Source organism: Gallus gallus, chromosome 26 (assembly GCF_016699485.2).
Source record: "Gallus gallus isolate bGalGal1 chromosome 26, bGalGal1.mat.broiler.GRCg7b, whole genome shotgun sequence".
NCBI classification, from domain to species: Eukaryota; Metazoa; Chordata; class Aves; order Galliformes; family Phasianidae; genus Gallus; species Gallus gallus.
The window spans coordinates 143,385-163,491 of NC_052557.1; the positions used below are offsets into that span (position 1 = coordinate 143,385).

At 44.2% G+C, this 20,107-nt stretch overlaps 1 protein-coding gene across 3 annotated transcripts; it reads right to left on the reverse strand.

Annotated features, from left to right (window-relative positions):
- Window positions 1-63: 63 nt before the first annotated feature.
- SRPK1 (SRSF protein kinase 1) lies at window positions 64-20,019 on the reverse strand. 3 transcript variants are annotated; one of them, XR_001470144.3, is made up of 17 exons: window positions 19,726-20,019; window positions 19,588-19,648; window positions 12,631-12,749; window positions 11,693-11,801; window positions 11,464-11,551; window positions 11,202-11,289; window positions 9,667-9,773; window positions 8,810-8,975; window positions 7,813-7,838; window positions 7,143-7,356; window positions 6,438-6,863; window positions 5,262-5,362; window positions 4,284-4,391; window positions 3,646-3,715; window positions 3,142-3,234; window positions 1,145-2,564; window positions 64-1,009 (listed from the first exon to the last, which is right to left on the reverse strand). XR_001470144.3 is itself a non-coding variant. In XM_419265.7 (16 exons), the coding sequence occupies exons 1-16, from the start codon at window positions 20,009-20,011 to the stop codon at window positions 2,380-2,382; spliced, it is 2,247 nt and encodes a 748-aa protein (XP_419265.4). In that variant the 5' UTR covers window positions 20,012-20,019; the 3' UTR covers window positions 64-2,379. The 3 variants fall into 3 exon arrangements, 2 of the variants coding, with proteins under 2 accessions (XP_419265.4, XP_004934851.4); XM_419265.7 differs by having other exon boundaries at window positions 64-2,564; XM_004934794.5 differs by lacking the exons at window positions 19,588-19,648; window positions 19,726-20,019 and adding an exon at window positions 14,330-14,481 and having other exon boundaries at window positions 64-2,564.
- Window positions 20,020-20,107: the final 88 nt, after the last annotated feature.

Genomic DNA, 20,107 nt, shown 5'->3' on the forward strand with positions numbered 1-20,107 from the left:
TACACCTGATAGGCCTGGAGCTGAGAAAACAGCCCTGCAGAGGGAACATAGGGAGACTACAGCTGAGTAATTAAATAGTCTGTTTATTGTATGGCTTTCACAAAGAAAGACGACGAAGCACCCAAGTAGAAAGAATAAAAATGTATTTTCCTTCAGGTTTCAGACTGACACAGCAAGTACAAATCCTTTGTGAGCACTTTACGGCAATTTGGGGACTTAACAAACCCAAAGTGAGTGAGCACATGGAACAAAGCTGAACCCTGACAGCTGCTGCTGCAGTCTCCAGCTCACACCCTGCCTCCTCAACCGGGGTCAGAAAGTGTCCTCCTGCAGGCGTGGGAGGGGGAACTGCAGCAGGAAGGGAAGGAGCTCTCCATGTGCAAAGCCCTTCCAAGAGAAGTTTCTGCACCAGCCAGGCTGAAGTACAACAGGGTGGGATGAGCTGTCAAGACAACAGAAATCATTTGCCCTGCCAATGCATCTTCACAGTCCGTAGGTGGTGGGCATTTTGGAATCCAGTCTTGACTGCAGTCCTTCTGTAACAGATATGGAAGTGATACGCAGCTGGAAAAGCTCCAGACGGAAGGGAAAGAGAGGTCAAATCAGCAGTTTAAACCCACTTGGTATGTTACCTTCATTAATCTTAGATTATATGCATAGACAATCCGACCTACCCCTAAAAGAACATGCAGCATGATCCGTGTTAATTAGCCCAGTCAGGCACTAGACTGGAGCAACTCTTTAAGTGGATTAAATGACACAGAGGTTTATGAACAACTCTCATGAACCAGATTTTCAACATACATACAAAGTGACAGTAACAGCCATCTTGGCAGCTTTGGCAACACAAGTCTCAGATCACATCTGCGTGGCCTCCAGTGAGTTCCTAGAGGAACTTCAGTGCTCTGAGAGCAACCACAAATCCATAGCCCCATTTGGTCCAGGGAGAAGATGTGCCTCTGAAGCCTCAACACTGCCAGCTCTTGCTTTAGAGTCGGATGCACTGAATCTGCAATAGGATGGGTAAGCCTCAAAGAAGTCATCATAAAACTATTATATGCCACAGTGATTTAGATTTAATTAAAATTAATTCATTTACTTATTACATCCAACCCCCTCTGAGAAGTTAATACAGAAATCTCACAGAGCATTTTGATTTGGGGTAACTCCACGAGCAGCTAAACCAGTATCTACAGAGGAAAGTCCATCAGCTCTCTTCCACCTCTCCTTGTGCTAATGGCCCAGAAAATAAAAGGCAATCCCAATCTGGGAAGTTATTCCTGAAGGCCATCACCTGAAACAAATTAAAAAAAAAAAATCTTAACAGCAGGCTTTCAAGTGTTGAGTTTGGAAGTCAAGGGCGACAGCATGGCTGTGATACAGATGCTGCCCACTCTTTCTGGGAAAAAATGTGAATGGTTGAAAGGGCCAGAGCAGACTGCATTAGTGAAAGCCACTCTCTCACTGGTGCAGCAACTACCTCAAGCAAGGCAAAAAAGTGCCAGAAAGGGATAAAAAATAAAAATAAAAAAAATGTACAGCTCACTAAAGCATGAGAAGTCACCTGCATCACCTCTCTGCAGCCAAAGGGTGCACCCATCTGCATGCTGAAGGTTGTGCGTTGATTGAGTCAGACCCAGCTCTTGCTTTTTTTGACTAAAAGGTGACAAGCACAGGCTGAGGTGTTAGAGAACAAGTAGAAAGCATCACTGAATTCAGAAACTATTCTGACTACGAGGACAGAAGGAGGGAAAAGGAAGAAACAAATGATAATAAAAATCTAGATTTAAATAGCTCATCTCAAGATTTAAGCAGCTAGAACTAAAGAATTATGTGACTGAAAAGCAACGAATACAGCAGACACCTAGAAAACAATGGAGGATTTTGAGGTCTTTGCTCTACAAGGAACTAACACCACTGTGGTGCCATCTGTTACTTCTCACCCCGTTGCTAGCTACTGGACCAACAGTGGGAAATTGACTCCTGAGTCAGTGAGATGAGTTCAGATCTTCACATCCTCCTTATGACGAGAGTTGAGATTTAGTTAAGGGAGCATATCTGAGCATACATCCATAACACAGTGCATACCAGTAAGAAGACTCAGGGAAAACTTGATGTTTTAGTCAATTAGTCTTTGGTGAAGCCCAATCAAGGCAAAACAAAGATGACACCCACTGGATGAGGAGAGCCCCCACTGAGTCACACCAGCAAACTCAGCAGAATGGGTTAGATTTATCTAAAATCTTGGAAGCCTTGAAGGAAGAACTTCACGCTCAAACTGAACAAGGAAAAAAAAAACAGATCTGGGAAGGGGCAGCTGGGTGTGTGTATCCTATACTGTAAACCAGAGTGCAGTGCAGAGGCACTGGGTTGAAGCCCTTAAGAGAGAAGCCAGGGGTGCCTGAGACACTCTGCTGCTGTGGCTCGCTTCTCCGGGATCAGCTCCAACATTGGTAGTAAGAAGTCTGTAAACGCAGCTGCCTCATCCTGGGACCATTCATATTTTTCCACCAAGACTTCAAAAAGGCCCCAGGGCTTCAGTTTAGTGATGTGCTTCAGATCACCTGAAAACCAAGACAGATATGTTAACTGAAAGGCATGGTAGCAGAACAGCCAAATAACAGAATTAACAGCAAGCAGCACAGACTGAATTCAAAAAGCTCTTCCTTAATAGTTAAGTGTGGGGAAGATAAAATTGTGTGGCATGCTGAAGGAAAACTGACACTAGAACCTCTCGCCTCCTCCAGCCCAAAGAAATTATGGTTGGACCAGATGACCTTGGAGGTCTTTTCCAGTCATGGTGATTCTATGATAAACATGTACAACACTGTTTTTCAATCTGCTGCTTTTCATCTACAGCCAAGATGTCAAGGAACAAGGCACCATGTATTTTTAGCAATCAGACAAGGATATTTTATATTTAGCTGTAGTTTTGTCTTGTCTTTTTTTTTTTTTTTCCTCCTCCAGAGAAAGCCTCTCATAAAACAGAGAGACTTTAGAAGAGCTGTATTTGCTGGCATCTATTGTTAAGAGATATTTCCAGCAAGGTACTTTTGTCTATTTGGGTGTGGAGCAAAGGGGAAAAAAAAAAGGAAAACAAACAAACAAACACACACAAACATTTGCTTCATTTCCTTTTACCTTTTTTAGTGAAAAACTCCTTGGAATACTTTCCTGCCAAAATGAGCTTGCGAGGTATTTTCCCCAGGAGTTCTATGATCAAAGCAATGTGATCTGCATTTTTTTCAAAAGAAAAGGCAGTATAACATATCCACGAAAGACATCTCTCTGTATGTCAGTTTCCTTCCCTGGAACGTTATGGACAAAGACAATCCCCCTCAAAAACTACTTTAGCATCCACCTAAAATCAGTTCACAACAGCAAAGACAAGAACTCAGAGTATGGGGATGAAGAGATGCAGGAATGATGAGTTAGGGAAGCAAGATAAGAGGATCTAGGGGTTAAAGGAAGATACCAGGAACAAGAATGTGAACTTCTACTGCAAATGGTCAAGCATAGCAGTCCCTTAACATCAATAATCTAGCTAAATGATTTTACATTGTTCATAAAAGGCGGCTCTCATTCTGAAGAAGGATTTGTTGTATTTCATGTCCTATTTCCAAAAAAAGACTTAGATAAATGTACCTTCATCTCGTGAGTAGTCTTCTCCAGAATGAGGTTCAAACAGATAGTCTCCTGTTGCTAGTTCAAAGGCCTAAAACAGAAATAAGCAAAATTAAAATCACATTAATGCACTTCACACGTTGTTAGAAGTACTGCAGGTAGATTCTGCCTCTGCTCACCACAACGCACACAGAGAAAAGAATAACCAGCATAATTCTAGTATGCTATTACCATCTCAAGATACACAATCATTCTGTAGTTTTAATGACAGCACTAAAAAACATCACAGCTATGGTAAATTTTGGAACAGATTTTCTAATGATTTCAAACATGCAGAAAACGTATGAGATTAGAATACTAAGACATCTATGAAACAGTGCTGGATGCAGCAAGAAGGACCTTTATATAAATACTCCTGTCTTCAGAATTGCATAGCCATCTTGCTCTTCAACAAAGCATGACATTAAAGTGCAGTTCTATTTGAACTCTGCTAGTGTTGTACAACAAAACCCTGACTTTCAAAGGTTGCTGGGTTTGTCTGGGTTTGTTTTTTTGCCAGACCGGGCCAGTGATCCAGCAGGCTGCAGAGTGCACAGAGCACACAAGTTTACCAGAACACTCCATAGCAGCAGCCTACAATCCCCTGGATCAGCACTCACCATACAAGCCGTGCTCCAGATGTCAGCAGGGCTGCTGTACCCCGACCCTATCAACACCTCCAAGGATCGGTACTGTCTTGTCTGGATGTCTTCAGTGAAGTGCTTGTGCTAAACAGAAGAAACCTTTTACTGAATGGGTGGAGATTGTTTAAATGAGAAAAACTGATAGCCTGGAAGGCCAGAGAAGACCAAAGCTCGTTCCAATTAGATTTCACCTATAGATCTTTGTTAAGTTTTTCCTTATATTCCTACAAGTACCATTTAATTGCTGTATGTGAGACATTACTTTAGTAAAGCAGCCCAGCAACTCAAAGCCACAGAAGTAGAACAAGGAGAACTGTTTCAGGATCTGATAGAAAAGGGTGCAGACACTATCAGCCACCATACAGATCAGCAACACAGCCAGCCTTGCCTGACACAACTGAGTCTGAAACACTGTGCTTTCCTTTAAGATCTCAAGTATTTTGCCCCTTTAAAAGCCACGTAAAGCAGACATTTATTCCATTTGACATGTCAAACATTTAAAAGCAGCACAGAACAATCATCAAAGAATAAAACTATTTACGAGTCTCTTTCATGTGCTCATGAATTCAGTGAAATGGTTTGACAAGCCAATAAAGCACACAGTTAGACACAGTGGAGTTCCTTTCAACTTTCTCCAGAGGAGCTGCAGACTCCTTCAGAAGTTTCACATAGGCAGATTTCTACACACTGTATGTGACACTGTTCAAAGTCCTAATTAGAAGTAGCCTAATGACCAAAGAGACACCCAAAACATAAGCTGAAATCTTGCATTAAAGGACCATTTCATTCTTTGGATCACCAGTCCCAGCTACTTTTTTTTCCAAGCAGTTTAAAATTATGACTGCTTTCCCAAGTAGGTAAAAAAAGGATTCTGTTTTATATATTCAGTCTTGGCACACCACAAACGAATCAGCAGATTTTAAAGAGTTGACGTGAGAAGCTTTTAAAACTTACCACCCAGCAGGCATTTCCTAGGTCAGCTATCTTCACCTTAAGCTTATCTGCATTCTTGGGCTCAAGAGGATTAAGAAGGAAATTCCCAGCAGTTGATTTTCCTAGAGGCATCACGTATAACAGCTGATTAAAGCTCCATGGACAGAATCACCATCTGTCATCCAAATCCTATAAGCCCTCTCCCCACCCACAAGAGATTTTTGCTTACAGATCTGAACTTTCTCCCTCCCCGAAGCCAAGGTATAAAAAAATCAGCTTCAGTCTGCGCTATGAACAAGAAGAGACACCATTATTAAAGGGAAAGACAAGCAAGCATATGCAGGGAGGACTGTTTTCCAGTACAAAGGTTGTCTGTATCAATACATGCTTTTTAAATAATGGCACTGCCAGAAGTAAAACAAGTCTTTAAGAGGTCTTCCTAAACCCCTGAAGGAAAAGAATCCACATGCAACAGCATCTTCTTGACAGTCATCAGTCACTGTAGTAACACAGACCGTTGGAGCTGAAATGTATACTGGGGAAAAAAAACCTCACTGAACCTGGTGGAGAGCAACAATATTGGCTCACTAAATTACATCCAGCTGCAGATCTCAAATGCAATATGGGAAGAGTTGTATGAAGTAAAGCTAGTAATCTAGCAGGGCCAGCCAACTAAACGCAGCCAAAATGTCAATATCTTAAGTTTCACTTGCTGCTTTTTCAAGTAATTCTGTAGCAGTGCTCTGCCAAGAAAGTGCTACTGAGAAATTTACAAGAATTACAAGTGTGAGCTTGTGAGTTTTGCTCATATTGTATAGCTATCCAAAGATACCTAACTACCCATCCTACAATGGAATAGCTACTGACAAGTAAATTTAAGTTCCTAACTATACTGAAAAATCACACAAGGAATACTTTATCAAGGAAAGAATGTTCCTACAGTGAAAAACAAATGTACTTGTGGATTCAATAGCCAGAACTAAGCTACAGCCACAAATAGAAGGTACAGATGACAGAAAGTTTCAGAGTAAGACTGTCAGGTTAATTACTCCTGGCAGGAAAAGGTTCAAATAGGTTGTTCTGATAACTTCAGCCAACAAAATGGTGGTTTCTATCACCAGTCTGATAAAGTAGCCCTGTACCAGGTCTCCCAGATCAAGGAGAAAGGAGCCCTTTCTCACATGGCTCCTCTTGTACCTTTGTTGTCTGCTGGGCTATTATTCTCATTCTCATCCTCTGATGGCATCTCTGTCCGGATGCTTTCTTGCAAGTGGCTGATCTCCTGCTCATTGAATGATTGCTCTTCGCTGGAAGTAGGCTGACACACCATGGAATCTTCTGAAACTAAGGGCACGAAAGAGTCCGACACTGCTGCCCGGGGCCTGTTCTCTACGTCACCATTACGTTGGCTGTAATTACAGCTATGGAAGTTCTCCTTCTGTGTGTGAGGGTGATCACCGCAGTCATTGGCATTGTGTAGGTCATCCTCAAGTTGCACAGACCCTTGACTGCCAGAGTCTGGGAAGTCCGACATTCGTATCACACCATTACAATTTATTTCTTTTACACATTTCTCTATGCTGCTTTCCATTAGAACAGACTGTTCACGTACGATGACTTCAGCTGGAAGAATGGGAAAGGAGAAGAGAGCAGAATATTTCAATACAAAGTAAGAGCCAAAGCAGTCTGAGGAGGCTTCGGAAATGCAGAGTTCTCAAAATGTACCTGAACAGAATCATTAACTAACTCAATTTATAACACCACATTGACTAGCCTCTTTAGACAAGTAGAATGTCACACAAACATGTTGAAGAAGAGCCACTTCTCTCAAAGATGCCCAGTCTGTTCACACCAGTATGAGTGAAAGAACACTGCTACCCCAGCAATATTTTTGGTCCATACCTTTCTTTTTATCTGCATCTTCACTGGGTGGACTAACTTTTATGAGCATTTTCAGAGGGCTCTGAGCTTCTTCCTCCTCCTCAGGATGCGTCTGCCCAGGGCTTGCTTCCTTCTCCATTTCCTCTATCTCTTGCATTCGCTTCTCTAATAACTCCGCCTGACGTTTCTGCTTCTTTTTCAACTTCTTTTTCTTATTCTTTGACATTTTGTCAGCCTACAAAGCAGCAGTTATATTTAACTTAGTATTTCATATTTCAATCTAACACAAGTCAAGTTGTAATTTATTCAACATCAGAGGAAGCAGTCTGGGATGAAAACTCTGGGGACAGTTCTCCCAGAAGCAAAGCAGATTCTAACGTTTTTTACAGCAGTTCTTTTGTTCTTATCAGTACATTTCTGTCCTGGCCCTGCAAATGAGGGACCCCAGACTCCACAGACAGCAGTCACCTTCACAACAGACTGCAAACCACCAATGAGATAATTGATGGTGATATATGTGAGATAGAACTACTGACATCTCTAAGGCAGTACTGTCATAGATGTAAGCATCAGATTCAAACAAATTACACTTTTCCTTCTGATCTGATAATAAGTTTGCTCTCCTTTACTGCCAACCAGATTATGAAACAATGCAGTAGATGCATACTTACATATGAGCCATTACACTTACTGGTTTTGGCTGTGGTGCAGTACTCACTGAAATAGAAAGCAATACCAGTAAATTAGTATGTTTCTATTCAAAAACTGCAACCAAATTCTTATCTTAAGCTTTTTCCTATGAGAACCTGTAACAGTATTTTCTCTATGCAAGTAAAACAAGAATAAAAAAGATGAGAAAATCATTAAATGAGCAAATGCATAATTAAAATCCCAGATTGTAGACTTGCTTTACTGATATCAAAGACCTACACTTCCTGTCATGCAGCTTCATTTACTGCATACATTATGCATCTTACTGAAAAGAAAATGCAAACCAAAACATTCAAATACCAAGGTTCCCTAACCTAACCTAGCTAAGCTATGTTGCAATGGGCTCAGCAAAATGATGTTTTAAAATTAGGACTGATAGAGCTTTTCAGTACATAGTGCAGTAGTTCTTGGGAACTACACACTGGTACAGATGGATACTCTGTAAAGCAACAACTGAAAATCTGCCCTCAGCTCTTTAGAAATGTTAGTAAGTGAAGGGAGCAATTTCTATTAAAAGCTCTCTGACTGCTGTGAACTGACAGCTTGAGAAGGTAAATCATTTTGTTGAGACCTTCCCAAACTAGACCTTACCAGCATGATGCAATAAAGAGAATACTTTGGTAGAAAACGTGAGAAGTACCTCACCATATTTTTACTCTAGTAGTTTTGACAGCATTAACATGCAGCACATTCTATACTAGACTGTCCTACCACCTTATCTACACTAGATAAAAATAAAACTGCATTAAAAGCAGATGGCAGCATGAATGCATCCTCCCTCCATTTTTCTTATGCAAATGACTGCCTTCCTGGGCACCTCCAAGTTAAAATGACTAACTTCACGATTTGTATTTGCCTTTTCAATAGTTACTTGCATTATTCTTCCACTGTGCTCAGTGCAGAAGTTTTCCCCAGTGAAATCAGTTGTGTCTTGGGGAGAGATGGGGAAATAGTACCAACTTTTATGAAAAAAGTACCTGCAGAGCCAGACGGTGGGGGGGCCCCAGATCTCTGCCATTCTGTTGCTTCTGCAGCCAGTCTGCGGATATACTGGTCATTAACACACAGAAGAATGTTTTCAGGTTTAATATCTGTGTGGATGATCCTACACTTCGTGTGCAAGTAGTCCAGACCCTGAAGAACCTGCAGACAGGAAAGAAGGAAACCGACCATTAGAGAAAGCAAGTAATTGTAAAACAAAGTTGAGTGAGTTTTTAAAACCAGAGCCCATAGCTGCCTACAATGGTCTGAACCTACTGAGCCTAAAGGACAGAAGTCTTTCAGAATACTCCAGATTAGTGCTGATGTGACCAGTGGTAATTTTAGAGTTTGAAAACATACATATTTGCATAATAATTTTAACTATGAATTCAAAATTCCCTTTTTGCTGTTTAATAATTTAACTTAGCACAACTGAAAATCAAAATTTTAATGCCCTCCAAAATCTCATGCTTTCCTCCGCCCCTCCACTTCACAAGTAGAAATAGGCAACCATGCAAGAGGAAGAACAGGTTTCACCTGCTACTCCATCATTAAGCACTGCGCTGTGACAGTTTAAGAATTATTTGCATTTGTGAGGAATAGCCAGGGTAAGAAGAGGTTAAAAGCAAAACTGGCATTCCATCAGGGTTTAAGAGACAGAAAATATCTGTAGCAGAAGATTTTTGCAGTAGAAAAAGTGAACATTAACCCAGAAACAACTTTGTTGCACAAGAGACATACTAGAGATTTTTCACATTCGTTATTTTGCACTTGAAAAAGACTTTCCCACCCCCCATCATCAAAGACTTTTCACCAGGTCACAGGGAACAGTGCAGCAAGAACTGGAACATACCTGTTTGATGATCTTTTTGACACAAGGGAGCGGGAGCCCCTGATAATTTGACTTGATGATCCACTTCAGGAGATGATGTCCTAAAACTTCAAACACCATACAGATATCTAGAACAGAGTCAAGAAAAAGGATGGACCTCCTGACCCAGGGAGCCCCACAATATCAGGACTAATAATTGAAATAAGTCTTCTACCAATCCTTTGTTTCTAAATTGAAGAACCTTCATCCTTCTGACACAGCTAAGAGCAGCTGGCTTCCATAACAGCACCAGCCTATTACAGACATCAGCGTTATCATCTAAAATGTAAAATACAGAAGCAGGGAGCTGGTTAGAATAATGGTCTAAAGCAGCAGTAGCAATCTCCTGCTTTGGGTGGAAGCCAGCTACACAAGCAACTGCGCGTTACTATTTCCTGATAGTACTGAAATAGCTTCAAGCTAACAGTGTCAGCTTTGGAACAGCTCATTCTCTTGCCCCAGGCAAAACCCAACGCCAGATCTCTCTGTACCAGCAATACCTGAAAATATAATCAGATCGCTATTTCGTAAGTTACCCCCAAACAATGAAGTTACCTTAAGTTAGCAACCACACTGCCTCTTTACCAGCAAAAGAAACTTTCTGCAAGCCTGGGCTTCAATAATATTTACATTATTTGCCTTTTTTTCTATGAGATCTCAAGAGTTACGGTCATACTACTGCTTTACACTGGCAGGAAGCACGTGTGTGTTTCATAAGAGTGAAAGAAATACAAGATCAAGTCAACATTTACTCAGTGCTAAGGTCTGGAAGAATGTTTGAGGAAACACATTATGCAGGTACTCAGCATTTTCTAAAAGCTTTAGAAAGTTTGTAACCTACAGCCTGATCCTTTCTACCAGCACAGTAATTCTCACTGATAGAAAGTTCAAGATGCTGCAAAGCAGAAACATGCAAAAGGAAACCCAGCTTTCAAATTGTAAGGATGCATTAGTACCACTTCCCACAAATAGCTGTCTATTAGAAGATAGTTAATGGAATTACAGGATTTTTTTCAAAACAATACATGTTAAACCTCTCAACACTGTTTGTAAAGGCCAAGGTAAGACGCGTCCCAACCAGAAAATCACTTTATCAGGTTACAGCCCACATACATGCTTGTTATTTTTTAATTATTCGCACTGACATTTTGCAATGCTTTACTTAAATAACACGTTATCACTAGGCTGCCTGCAAAATTTAAGAGTTGGGATAGATGGGCAAGGTATTTTGACCACTAAGCCACTCAGACCTGTTTCATAAATGAGATGCAGCCACCCCAGCTCTTACGTTAAAGCCATGACTAAGCAGCATTGTCTCCACAACTCAGGCATATCATGTCAGGCTGAATGATCCTAGATTTGAGCTTTGCAGGCAGCAGCAGACACAGAGAGCCATGATTTCACAGCAGGTTTCCTCAGACAGTGATATGGAAGCCTGGGCCAGCCCCTGGCATGACAGCTACACAGGGAACTCACACCTCTATGCAAATCTTTGACTTTCTTCTACAAAAGGATACGAGAACCATTAACTCCTGAGATCTTGAAGTCATCTAATAACTGAACAACTCTCTCTTTATTTGGATCATTTGGATCACTGTTGCGAACCTGTAGAAAAAAAAGAGGGTCATCTTTGTACACCTTAAGGTGGTAACTAGGCAAGAATATACTTTGCAGAGCACACCTATTGCACTAGGAAGTGCTGCAAGATAATCCAGAAAGATCAAGCATGTGACTAACCTGAACTCACAGAAGTGAATTGAGCTCCGCTCTCGCACTCACCGATTTTAGCAACTTGATTTCATCCAGTGCTGTTTCTGTGTAGTGCTCTGCACTCTTGACCACTTTCATCGCCACAAATCTCTTCCCTCTATGCACACACGGGAAGTAAATTGGAGACTGTTAGCACTCCTAAGAAGTTATTCTCCAGAATTATCCTAAGTAGCTCTTGTATGCAAGAGAAGTATATCAGCAAAAAAAGGCTGAAGCACTCTTGTGAAGGAACACTTACTGGATGTCCCACGCCAGCCAGACAGTGGAGAAGTGGCCCCATCCGAGCTTCCGAATCACATGGTAGCGTCCATTAAAGAGATCTCCAATTTTCACAAGGTGATAACCACCTGGAAAACAGGAGGAAGCTGGCATAATGAGGGATCACACAAGTGCTGAAGAGCAGGTATGTGGAACAAGCATCACAACTTGAGGCATACGTACGTCGTGTTTAAGTATCTATAATCATATACACAAATACAAAAGTTTATCTGATCGGGTCATGCTAGAATATAAAGTTAGAGGCATAGCAGTGTTGAGCCCTATAGCTGGACTGAAAAATATCTTAATATAATCAAACTAGGAGGACAAAGCATAGAAACATTTGAGCTGGAAGAGACTGTTAAAGACCATGTGACCCCACTCCCTGCACTGAACAGGGAAGCCCACAGCTCCATCAGGTGCTCAGAGCCCCTCCAGCCCTGACCCTGAGAGTCTCCAGGGATGGGGCAACACCACTGCTCTGGGCAGACCAACTTCTCATTTTTAGCACAGGTCATCACAGCAGCATGAAACACTTTGCTCAAAGAAAGCATCTGAGGTTCACTAGGCTAACAACCTTTGGAAAATGCAGTTTATGAAAGCTCAAATTTAGCTCAAAGTATCATTTCTTCTAATGCCTACTTTCACTGATTTGGAAAGTCCTCTGACACAGATGAGAAGCCAACATGCATTAAGAACAGCTCTCTAACTCAAATCTTGACAGACAACAGAAGCAATCTTGAAGAACAGTTTCTGTTTCAGGTTAGTTTGAGAAACATGATTACATCCATCCAATTTCAAAAACTGCTTAAATAATCAAAGAGATGGTCTAATTTTAACTGTCCACAGCAGATGAGAAAACAAAGAAAATTCTTAATTACATTGAAAAAGCCACGCCTTAAACAGGCAAGTTTTTACCTTTACAGTAATCATTCGGGTCCTCTTGTTCATCGTCATCTGACCCCAGAATTTCTTCCTCTTGCTCTGGAAGATCAGTCTCAGAGTGAGCAGCAGGGCCACGGTGCTGAGGGTCGGCTCTGAAAGAGGACACAGCATTCATCTCACATGATGCACATAATTCAGTACCTCGCTTTTTATATAAGAGATGGTAGATAATGGAGAAGATGTACTCCTTGGCCTCCAGAAAAAATGATTTTCATTTTTACATGCTTTTACTCCTAAAGGAGAAACAATTTTTCATATGCTAGCAACAGGACTGCCAGACAGACAGACAGACAGCCATTCTACTGCTCTCAGGCTGAGGCATTTATCAGCTGCCCCATAGCTTGATCCAGCCTCAGGATGTTTCATATCTGGATCGTTTCTGCCCTAAGCCATAGAACTACAACTCAGGAGGCAAGACAAAAAAAAAAAAGGAAAAAAGTCTTGGAGGACAAAATCTTCTTTAAGTGCTGCATTACTCCAGGGACAAAGGAGCTGCAAAGAGCTATTGACTGCCCCTGAATCACAGCAGGTAGCAAAGGGGAGACTGGATGCCAATATGCACTGAATCCTGCAAACAGGGAACAGAACCAGAACAAGGAACTGGTCAGAATGGGGAACTGAAGCCCAGCAGCCACACCCGCAGCACAAGTAATGCAGAGTAATTCTCCCCAGTGCTGTTTCAGGGTATTCACTTTGTGACTGTGCAAGATCTAGCAAACAGGAATGGGTTCAAAAGATTATTCCTCTTCAGAATCACTGATGCAGACAAAACACTGCTGCTCTGCAGTGCCAATGCTTTTCCATAACAGCGATTTCGTGCACCAGGGCAGAAGTTACTGGAAGCACTGTGCCTGTTTGCTCAGCCTTTTGCACCCATCCCAAAGGGGCTGAGCATGGCAGCCTGCAGCTCAGCCTGTTCTGGGGATGCAGAACCAAATCCTACAAAGCATTTTGCTCATATATTACAACCTATTACACCGTAATGTGGGCCACATACATTTCTACAGTGCTACTTCCTTTATGGAATCCCCTCCAAAATACATCTCATTCCTTGCCTTGCTGCAAACATCCACCAGATGTCAATACATCTTACCCACCCCTCGAGTGACCACATCAACTGCGGATATGGATTAAAGGAGCCTTCATCACTGCAGATATATATTAATACCAAAGAAAAACCAATCCACAAAACCACAGCCCTCACCCGCCTGCACCCTCTGCACAGGCAGGGCTCTGCCAGGCACAAAAGGCTGCTAAGGACAGCAAGAAAATCCATACCCTGGATTTAAAGATGACAGCTGAAACCGCTGTCAGCAGTATTATAAGATGCAGATAAATATATTAAAACCCTCTGGGGAAAAAAAGATGGTTAATAGTTTACCCTCCAAGAAAAAGAAAATCAAACGTTTACTTTTTCTCCCCTGAAAACACCTCCATCACCTTTTACTTTTGCTCCCTCAATGTACTAATTAATCACCAGAATTAACCACACAACTACAAAGTAGTATTTTGCTGAAGATAGGAATGCTAAGGCAGAATGCCAACTCCTATGGAACTCTCATGAATCCATCTCCAGAGACCCTCCCCCCCCCTCCCCCCCAAAGTCCTCATCCTCCCAGGAATGCCCAAAAAACCGCAGTTCATGAGACAGAAATAAATGGGGGTAACCCACCTGCAGGAAGCACGGCCTCCCATTGACACGGATATCCCTGAAGACAGCCCAACAGTTCTCAAAAAAGCCATTAAAAATCGGATGGCACTGCTGAGGAAGGGGAGGACATGGATGGCCCAGGGGTTCCTCCCGAACGCCGCCAAGCTTTGTGCAGGAGGGAGGAGAGGGATCAGCCTCCACCACCTAGCTGCAGATGCACAGCACTGCATTGCAGGTGAAGGCCTTGCAGTGAGACCAGGGGCTGCTCCCAGCTGATCTCCTGCAAATTCAAACATGTTGGGGGTTGGTTGAGCATAGAGAGACTCATCTCCTCCTCTTGATGTTTACCTGTCTCCATCTTCCCTCTAATGAAATTAGGAATTTGGGCAGATGCTTCATCTTCCTGCATCAGCCGGTTTTATTTGCCTATTCAGTACCCCTGGATTCAAAGCAGGGACGAGCAGTGAGGTGGGGTGGCTGCCGACAGCCCAACCCTTTTGATACAGCACTGCAAGGGCGTTCAAAGTGAAAAAGGCATTTTCTGAAGTAATTCCAAACCTCTCCCTGCAGAGCTACAAGAAAAACCTACTCTTTACTCTCAGAAGTATCAAAAAAGTGGGAGAGGAGGCAAATCTTCACCAGATCTTAAAAAAACAAATACTGCAGAGAACTGAGTGCTCTTCCCAGGAATCACTTCACACAGTTCTCCAGAGATATAAAGGAATTAACAGCCATTTCCTGTGCCCGACTGTCCTGCTTGTTTGTGTGATGGGGAGAGGTCAGCAGTGTGACATTAGCAGTAAGGATGCAGAGCTCTGCTACAAAGACGGTTATTATGGGAGGCGTTCTTAGACCAGATCTGTGCTTCTAAACCAAGAGACTCAGAGAAGAATGCCATTCAGCCGGCTGTAAACCTGGAAGGTTTGCACCCTACAAGCTCACAACACAATGCACCGCAGGGACAGTAATATTAATATGGAAGAACTCATCCATCTAGTCAGATAAACGGCTGCTTCTGATGCCAGCCTCCAGTGTGCTTACATGTAGGAGATCTGCAAGCAAACCTTGAAAATTATTTTTTTTTGCTTGTATGCATTTGACCCTTTCTACCCTTTTAAAAATATACATATTTGAGGGGATTTTTGGGAGCCATATTTTGTGGGGGAATTCTGAGCCCAGAATCCACATTATTTTGCAATTCTATGCAATTCCTTCACTCTTCCGTCCCTGTTTTTCTGAATGAAGAACTAGCACTTGCTGCTAGGAGAGCAGATCTGCCATACTCACTGCTGCAGGTCGATCACTGCGGAGCTGAGGTGTGCAGGAATACCACTGCTGAGAGCTTATGGGACCAGAGGCAGAACACTCAGTTCTGAAAGAACCGAGCACAGAGGCACCAATATACACTTCTCTTTAGTAGATGGTGGGAGTTCAGTTTGAAGATCAGTAATAAAGCACTTCACACGAGAATGGCACTAATGTACAAATAACAGAGGCAATTAAGTTTCTTGCTCCCCGTACCCACTCCCCCACGCAAGCACTTAACAAGCTGTTTGCAGAACTATTTGCTATTCCAGCAACACAAACCTAGGGACTTCCATGGAAACCAGCAGAGCTTAAATCCTGCCATGCAGAAGTCTGGTCATGACTGCTGTATTTGAATGAAAAATCTTGTGGGTGAGACATTGAGTTCTGACTCTGCTTTAGATGTACATCCAAAATACTTACAAGAAATGCAGCTGTGGTATTAATGATGAAAGACAAGTGGGAAAAACATAATCTGAGATCTTGATCCCAGGAAAAGCCTTCCAGAAGCAACTGGAGGACGCAAGAGGGCTGCTAGACCTCCAAGGCTCTCCAAAGGCAGCAAGGAAGTGACACATGAAAGACATGCAGTAATAAACTAAAAGTACTGGAGACGCTACTAGGAACTTTCTTCATCCTGGAGCGCATAGAGAGGAAGACCACCAGCCTCCTGACTGCTCTTCATCCAGCAATACTACTGTTGCTCAGTTGGAGAGGAAAAAGCAAGAAGATAGGTTTCACCACACGGTAAGTCTGTCCAAAAGATTACAGATAACTGTAAACCCATCTGCTTGAAGATGCTGAATACTGCACCCATGTGGGAAGAGGGAGAGGAAGGCAGATGGTGGCACTGCCCCAGCTGAGCCCTGCCACTGCCCCCCCCCTCCTCCAGCAGAGGCAGCTGGAGGGACTGTTGGAGGCATTGTGAAAAAAAAACGTCTCCCACTCAGCAGAGCCCATGAGTCAGATCGATTCACCAGGCACTCCATCACAAGAAAGTACTGCAAACGTATGTCTCAGAATGTGCCACACACCATAGCTGTATGGCTGCCATTACCTCTGCAGTTAGTCATGTTTACAGTAGTAAAGTGCACTGCTTTGAGGCACAATCAGTTCGTCCCCCTCATTCCCCACACACAGCTGCTGCTGTTTTTGTGTGTGAGGGGGCACCTCTTCCTGGAATATAAAAGTCAGTGCTAAAGCAAAATACGAGACTTGATGAAATACCCAATTAGCCAGAGAGCACTCACACTCATAGCCTGGTTCTATTAAGATGCTCATTTTACTTACTTCAGAAAAACTGAGCTGCAATACAGAAGAAAGAATTGCTCTGTTTCTTGTCTAACTGCTGTCAATCTAGACAGTTATTTTGGAGCCTCGTTTTCTAAACCTTGGGTCTTAGACACAGCAGTACCTGGGACAAAGAACAGCTTGGTGATCTCAGAGCTTGTGATGTGGAGACAGAAAGAGCCACAGGCTGTAACTGCCAGCAAAATGCATACTGCCACAAGTACTTAATTCCATTACAAATTACCAGGGACGTCAACAAGATGCACTTGCATTTGTATTTTTGGTCAAATAGCAGCACAGTTTTGTATCAAATCTTCCCACTTCCTGGGCTTTCATTCACTCGGTGCAAGACTTACAGTATAGGAAATGACACTCCAACAGAACAGTGGCATGTGCCAGCCTCACTTCAGCCAGTAACAGCTGTTCTGTCTGCAGTGCTAACTCACAGCAATGCTCCCCTCCAAACAGCACTGAGGAGAGGACTCAGAAGCCAAACAGCAATCTGTTGCTCAGCTGCACTGCTTCCAGAACACCAGCTCCGCAAAACACACAGCAGCCACCTCGTGGCCGATGGAAGCCTGTGCTGCTGGAACACCCATCGCACTGCTCACAGCACACCAGAACACAGAAATCTCGGGATTAGTTCCCAGGAGAAAAATCAGCACAAGAACACAAAAGAGCACTGTGCAGCTCCAGACCTCCCGGTGCAAATGCTGTGCTCAACACACCTGCCTGCCAGTGCTGAGTTCTGCAGAGATCAGAAACTGCTTCAAACAATGAAGCCATGCCAAAATCTGCATTTTTGACAATCAGGCAAAAACTGTGACCTGAATGCACCTCAAGATCCAGCTGCCTGAAAGGTTTATGGTCAAACCCATAAGTGTTTTAGTTTTATATTTAACCATAATTAGAGAATTCCTAATACTTACCAGTTTTACCCTTTCAAAAATCAGCTGTGCCACATTTCCTTACTAACTTCATACAGAAAAACTTTTAAAGTCATCAAATACCACTGAACATAAGATGTTAAAAAGACATTCCTTGTGGCTTCAAGCCTAGATTTTATGGAGGGAGCCTTACAACAACCCAGTTAAGCTTATTTTAGAAGTCTTAAGCAGAGCAGCTTTGTATTTAGATAGCATAACTGCTGGGGAGTTGTGCCTCAAAGTTGGAGGTTGAGCTTTCATTGCACCACGTAAAGCACAAAGTATATGCAACTTTCTTTAACTTCAGAGGTAGGACCACTGAATCTGCTGCTTGAAAACAGCACTGAACCAGCAGTTTAAGAAAATAAGCACACCATTTTCCAAATAACACAATTCTCCAATCAAAGTTAGTGGCAACATCAGTCAGCAGTGCTAGAATGTAGTTGTAGTTGCTGTGTGGTTATGAAGTGCATTTAAAAACAAATAAAAATGCCGGCACTGGAAGCTACTGTTCAACAACATCCACACTATGCAGACAACGGCCTTTCCAACCACAAGCACTGGTGGTGTCAGCACTGTGTGTTTGCAGCTGGACAAGAGAAAAAAAGAAAGTAAGCAAGTCCAGAACAAAACAAGTCGTTATTCACTCAGAAATGAGGACACCGCACTATAGGAGAGCTCTCAAAAAATTACCCTGACAGTATCTTTAAAAGATACAGGGCACAACTACAGAACTGCGTGGAAATACAATGCACATCTCCCAAAGAGCTCAGCTCAGCCCCTCACCTCTCCAGAGCCCTCTCAGAACAAATGAATGACTGCTGGAGACAGGAACCAACAGAAAAACTATAAAACAGCACTATTTGTCAGAGGAAGTGACTAAGAACGTGCTGTAAAGAAAGATACCCAGAATCCCCTGCACCACCAAAGCTTTTATGCAGGAGCCATTACACGGCCTAATAGTGACAGGACAAGGGAGAACAGCTTTGCGCTAAAAAAGGGCAGGTTTCCGTTAGATGTTAGGGGGAAATCCCTCACCTAGAGAGAGGTGAGGCGCTGGCTCACCACTGCTGCCCAGAGCTGTGGGTGCCCCATCCCTGCAGGTGCTCAAGGCCATGGATGTGCCTTGGGCAGCCTGAGCTGGGGGGCTCTGAGGTCCTTTCCAACCCAACCATTCTACGGGTCTGTGCCCTTTAAGGTGCTTTCCAAGCCAACCAACTACTCCATCGTTCGACGATCTTTAAGGTCCCTTCCAACCCAACCACGCTGCAGTTGTGATCCCACCCAGTGGACAGCAGCAGCAAAGCGCTCACACCGCCACGCAGCACCCGGCGTTACACCCGAATGCGATCAGCAGCAGCGCGGAACACAGCGTGCGGTGAGCCCTACAGCCAGCCGTTGTTCAACGCTCACTCGGGATCCCTTAACTTTTCTATCTGCATGCTGAGCCTTACCACATGTAAGGCCCCGTAACATTCCTGCGGCCCGAGGGCGGCCACAGGAGAGCATCAAAGTCAGAGAGCGATGTAACCGCGCCGTCAGAGCGCCCTACGAGGAGGATTTTAATAGGAGGAAGAAAGGGGCGTGAGGAGAGGGCGATACCTCAGGGAGCGGCGGGAGGGGCTGCGGGGCTCCGTTACCGGCACAAAGCGGCTCCGTTCCCCGCCCCCCGCCAAGCCTCGGCCCCGCGAGGAGCGGCCCAGCGCCCCGAGCAGCCCTTCCCGGCGAGGTGAGGAGGGGGAGCGGGGCCGCACTCACTTTCTCTGGGCCTTATCCTTCTTGGCTTTGGTCCGCTTCTTCCGGGCCTGCAGCGCCAGTACTGAAAGAGACAGAAAGAGCGTGAGGAGAGCGCGGGGCCGCCGGACGGAGGGGCCGCGAGGGCCGCGCGGCGCTCACCTTTCCGCTCCATGGCCGCCAGCGCCGGGAGCCCAGGGAGCCCCACGCGCCTGCGCACTGTGCCGTGCCCCTGCGCCACGCCGGGCCGCGCCGGGCGGAGCATGCGCGATGCGAGCGGCTTCCCGCGCCGCCCGCCGGCCCCGCCCGCTCCCTCCTCCTCCTCGTCGCTCCTGCTCGAGGCAGAGCTGTAGGGGGACGCCGCGCCGCCTCGCTGCTGGCTCCGCCCCCGCCCGCCCGCCGCGGGGCGGAGCTCCGAGGGCTCCGGGGGCGCTTCCGCCAGCAGCATGGCGCGGAGCGGCGCGCTTGGCGGCGGGAGGGGAACGCTGCGCGTGTCGTCACCGCCGCAGTTGTGACGTTAGCAACTGACGGGCGCAAAGAGCAA

Excerpts from the sequence above, each read along its gene's own strand:
- SRPK1 (XM_419265.7), bottom strand. The coding sequence starts at position 20,011 with ATGCTGCTGGCGGAAGCGCCCCCGGAGCCCTCGGAGCTCCGCCCCGCG. Across the intron at positions 11,802-12,630 it reads CCCGAATGATTACTGTAAAG|GTGGTTATCACCTTGTGAAA; the intron begins GTAAAAACTTGC and ends CCTGTTTTCCAG. Across the intron at positions 8,976-9,666 it reads TCAAAAAGATCATCAAACAG|GTTCTTCAGGGTCTGGACTA; the intron begins GTATGTTCCAGT and ends TCCTGTCTGCAG.